This window comes from Salvelinus alpinus, chromosome 6, assembly GCF_045679555.1.
Source record: "Salvelinus alpinus chromosome 6, SLU_Salpinus.1, whole genome shotgun sequence".
Classification (NCBI taxonomy): Eukaryota; Metazoa; Chordata; class Actinopteri; order Salmoniformes; family Salmonidae; genus Salvelinus; species Salvelinus alpinus.
Window position 1 is genome coordinate 19,546,209 of NC_092091.1, and position 4,796 is coordinate 19,551,004.

General features: G+C 41.2%; 1 protein-coding gene across 1 annotated transcript; it reads left to right on the top strand.

Moving 5' to 3' along the window:
* Nucleotides 1-684: 684 nt before the first annotated feature.
* Nucleotides 685-4,174, top strand: LOC139578307 (hydroxysteroid 11-beta-dehydrogenase 1-like protein). The gene is made up of 6 exons (XM_071405714.1): nucleotides 685-850; nucleotides 2,423-2,553; nucleotides 2,677-2,880; nucleotides 3,016-3,109; nucleotides 3,188-3,353; nucleotides 3,508-4,174. Exons 1-6 carry the CDS (start codon nucleotides 763-765, stop codon nucleotides 3,683-3,685), a joined length of 861 nt encoding a protein of 286 aa, XP_071261815.1. The 5' UTR covers nucleotides 685-762; the 3' UTR covers nucleotides 3,686-4,174.
* Nucleotides 4,175-4,796: the final 622 nt, after the last annotated feature.

A 4,796-nucleotide genomic window follows, 5' to 3' on the forward strand; every position in this document is an offset into this window, starting at 1 on the left:
TATGAATTTGTTCATCCAAAACATATTTCGTTTTTGGGGATATTTTACGACTCCGATATTTTACTGCCGCGATTCATATGTATACAGTGGATATGTACAGATAAATGTGATATTTGCGGCTCTCTCAACCCCAATTGATAGCACAATGCAGTGGAGGCTGCTGAGGGGAGGACGGCTCATAATAATGGCTGAAATGGAGTCAATGGAATGGTAGCAAACATCTGGTTTCCATGTGGTTGATACCATTCCATTAATTCCATTCCAGCCATTACTATGAGCCGTCCTCCCTTCAGCAGCCTCCACTAGTACAATGTACACACATACACGTATATTTTCAGATTGTGAGTGTGTGATATGGGGGTTGGAAACATGTTTATTTTGACAACACTGCCATGTTGCACTAAGCTTTGCTGTTGGAAAACCACATCAGTGTCCGACTTTGGGCTGTAGCTGATGCACCTCCCGACTTCACTCCTGGACTTTGGTCTATAGTCGGTTACAGGTGTAAAATAAACCCCTGAAACTAGATCCCCTACATACTGGTCTTGACGAGAAGACAAAAACTGTTTAACCAATCCAGTATATGTGGAAGAAGAGTTAAGATAGTGTCACCTTGTTAACAACCAAAGAGGAAGTTGCATCACAGGCTGTCTTTCCATTTCCCCTGAAAACCGGAATATCCGGTTGTTGGGGACTCGGCAGAGGCTAGTTTCTGCCTTACCACTCAAACAAGCCCATTGAGTACGGTATTGCAGTCACAAGATGAAGGCTTTTACTAATCTCTTAATAGTTGGTGCTATAGGAGTAGCTTTTGTTGCTTTCCAATGGAGTGGACCCACCTTCGACTCAGGTAAGATATTTATTTAGCTTCTTCACAATCCTTGACTGGTCTATCAAGTGAAACTGTTTCAAAGTACACGTTTCTTACACGTTTAAATCCAAAGCAACACTGCTGGAATGTGTTTCCGTTTTGCTAAGTGATGAGTAATGTTTGGTGCACTCCTTGGTGCACTACTTGGTGCACTACTTGGTGCACTCGTTGCACTCCGTAATAACCAATCTGATATGAATGAATTCACAAACACTTATTCAATGTAACTTTCAGGTTTACTGAGCTAAGCTTTTGGCCAGATGACCTTTGTGAGTGCAATACAGTACAATACACATACCGTAATACAGTATAGTCGTCCTAGGCCTGAAATGAGTCAGAGGCAACCATGTGGAATTGGAACCATACAGAACTACAGCCTACTACTTAATATGCATTCCACTCATAACTGGTTTAGGGTGGAACCCGTAGTAGTTGATCATCTGGCTAGAGTAGTTTCCATGTACAGTAAAAAGCAGTGGAAATTGCAATCACAGCATTATACTTCTAATAATCTATCACATTTAAACGTAGGTTATCGTTATTTCTATAAGTGTGGACATTTGTTTCCCCCACTATTTCTCACCATAAATTAGCCTGGGTTTTTTCAGAACCAAAAGCAGCAAACTCAGGCACTATCTAACAATTAACTTCGTTCATAACCCACTGGGCACAGACATCAATTCAACGTCTATTCAACATAATTTCATTGAAATGACATGTAAACAACGTTGATTCAAACAGTGTGGGCCCAGTGGGAAGTGTTTAAAGCAGTAATTCTCTATGGCCTATAATTAACATTTCCCTTGTTTCTACTCATATAGATTACACATTGTACTATACACTGAGTCCTAGACAGACATAAAGATCCATATCATCATGCTAGTTCAATCAAGTTTCAATCAAGTTTATTTTATATAGCCCTTCGTACATCAGCTAATATCTCGAAGTGCTGTACAGAAACCCAGCCTAAAACCCCAAACAGCAAGCAATGCAGGTGTAGAAGCACGGTGGCTAGGAAAAACTCCCTAGAAGGCCAAAACCTAGGAAGAAACCTAGAGAGGAACCACGCTATGAGGGGTGGCCAGTCCTCTTCTGGCTGTGCCGGGTGGAGATTATAACAGAACATGGCCAAGATGTTCAAATGTTCATAAATGACCAGCATGGTCAAATAATAATAATCACAGTAGTTATCGAGGGTGTAGCAAGTCAGCACCTCAGGAGTAAATGTCAGTTGGCTTTTCATAGCCGATCATTAAGAGTATCTCTACCGCTTCTGCGGTCTCTAGAGAAATTCACACAGGACACCGGATAAGACAGGAGAAGTACTCCAGATATATTTCCTGGCTAGTTGGATGCCAGGAAAGTGTCCATTAGGTCTAGGATGCAGCACGTACTTTAGTGCACATCAAATGCACATTTTCTTGATAGGCCTCACGTCGACAATAAACATCTCCATTCTATTCCCTTGTCTTAGTTTTTAGTGTATTTAGACAAACTATACTGTAAGATGTAATGAGTACTGTAATGACTTTCAACGTGGCTGGTTTTCAGAGTCTTTAAAGGGTGCACGGGTCCTGGTGACTGGTGCCAGTACGGGTATAGGTGAACAAATGGCATATCACCTTGCCGGCTTTGGTGCCCAGGTGGTTATTACAGCCAGGAGGGAGAAAGTTCTACAGCAGGTCAGTGACACTTCAATCAGGTGTTTTCATCAATGTCGCTAGGCAATAGTTGTCTATGACAATACCTTAATGTTTTTCATAATTATGTTACTCTTATGCAAACATCACTCTCTTGTACTGCAGGTAGTAGAGAAGTGCCAGGGTTTGGGGGCCCAGAAAGCTCTGTACGTAGCAGCAGACATGGCCAATCCTTCTGACCCAGAGAGAGTGGTGCAGTTTGCTGTGGACAAGCTGGGAGGACTGGACTACCTGGTGCTGAACCACATAGGTTCCAGCCCATTCGCCATGTGGGACGGAGATGTGGAGCACACTAGATGGTTAATGCAGGTGGGGTATCTATCTCGACTACTGTGTTTCATGTGACCCAGTAGGATGACATGTACATGTAGCCTACCATTATATGTACAGTACCACTATTACAACAGTGTTATTTTATCTCCTCTTTTACTTGCTCTTTGTCAGGTAAATTTCCTCAGCTATCTGCAGATGGCGAAGACTGCTCTGCCCACCCTTGAGCAGAGTAGTGGTTCCATTGTGGTCGTCTCCTCCTTATTAGGTGGGTCAGAGCTCTTCTCTAAACTAAGCTTTCCAAGTGACCCTGGATCTATGATTGGCTAGTGTTTTGGTCCCACAGGAAAAATGTGCAGCCCATTTATGGCCCCCTACACATCCACAAAGTTTGCCCTGAATGGTTTCTTTGGGACGCTGCAGCATGAGCTGGCCATGCAGAGGAGCAACGTGTCCATTACTATCACCGTCCTGGCCCTGATCGATACGGACTCGGCTATGGAGAAAGTCAAGTACGATATTGTTGATATCAACTTCAGTCAAGTTGCAACCCTACAAAGTGTTTTACGGTTGTCTTAATAGTTGTTAGAGCACCTTTATCCAAGTATCCTTGGATACATTTCAAAATATTGAAAGGATGCAGAGTCATCACTGTTTGTATTACAGGGGGTTCACCAACATCCCAGCCTGGCCAGCCAGTGAGGCAGCGCTTCACATCATCACATCTGGAGCCACTCGTCAGACAGAGTCTTACTACCCCTGGTTCTGGTATTATGGCTCTCTCATCAGAGACTGGTTCCCCTACTTAAGGGATATATCTATACGTAACTTTTATAAATATTAAACATATGCTTGAAATATACGTTATGATGAGAGAAGAAAAATCAAGAAAGCATACAGTATTATTATTTTTTATTTATTTCACCTTTATTTAACCAGGTAGGCCAGTTGAGAACAAGTTCTCATTTACAACTGCGACCTGGCCAAGATAAAGCAAAGCAGTGCGACACAAACAACAACACAGAGTTACACATGGAATAAACAAACATACAGTCAATAACACAATAGAGAAAAAAATATATAAATTATATAGAGCCCTTATTGCATGGAACTTCCTTCCATCTCATATTGCTCAAATAAACAGCAAACCTGGTTTCAAAAAACAGACAAAGCAACACCTCACAGCACATCGACTCTCCCCTATTTGATCTAGATAGTTAGTGTGTATGTATTGATATGTAGGCTATGTGTACCTTTTTTTTTAAAATGTATGTAGTTCTGTCCTGCTGTTCTTGCTTATTGATGTTCTGAATTAAAGTGGCTTGTGAAAGTATTCACCCCCCTTGGCATTTTCCCTATTTTGTTGCCTTACAACCTGGAATTAAAATGGATTTTTGGGGGGTTTGTATCATTTGATTTACACAAGATGCCAACCACTTTGAAGATGCAAAATAATTTTTTTTGTGAAACAAACAAGAAAGAAGACGAAAAAAATGAAAACTTGCAGCTGAGAGTGCATACAGTTGAAGTCGGAAGTTTACATACACTTAGGTTGGAGTCATTAAAACTCATTTTTCAACCACTCCACAAATGTATTATTAACAAACTAGGGTTTTAGCAAGTCGGTTAGGACATCTACTTTGTGCATGACACAAGTCATTTTTCCAACAATTGTTTATAGACAGATTATTTCAATAATAATTCACTGTATCACAATTCCAGTGGATCAGAAGTTTACATACACTAAGTTGACTGTGCATTTAAACAGCTTGGAAAAGCGTGCACTTGTGGATGTATTTCAAACTCAGTGCCTCTGCTTGACATCATGGGAAAATCAAAAGAAATCAGCCAAGACCTCAGAAAAACAATTGTAGATCTCCAAAAGTCTGGCTCATCCTTGGGAGCAATTTCCAAACGCCTGAAGGTACCACGTTCATCTGTACAAACAACAGTAC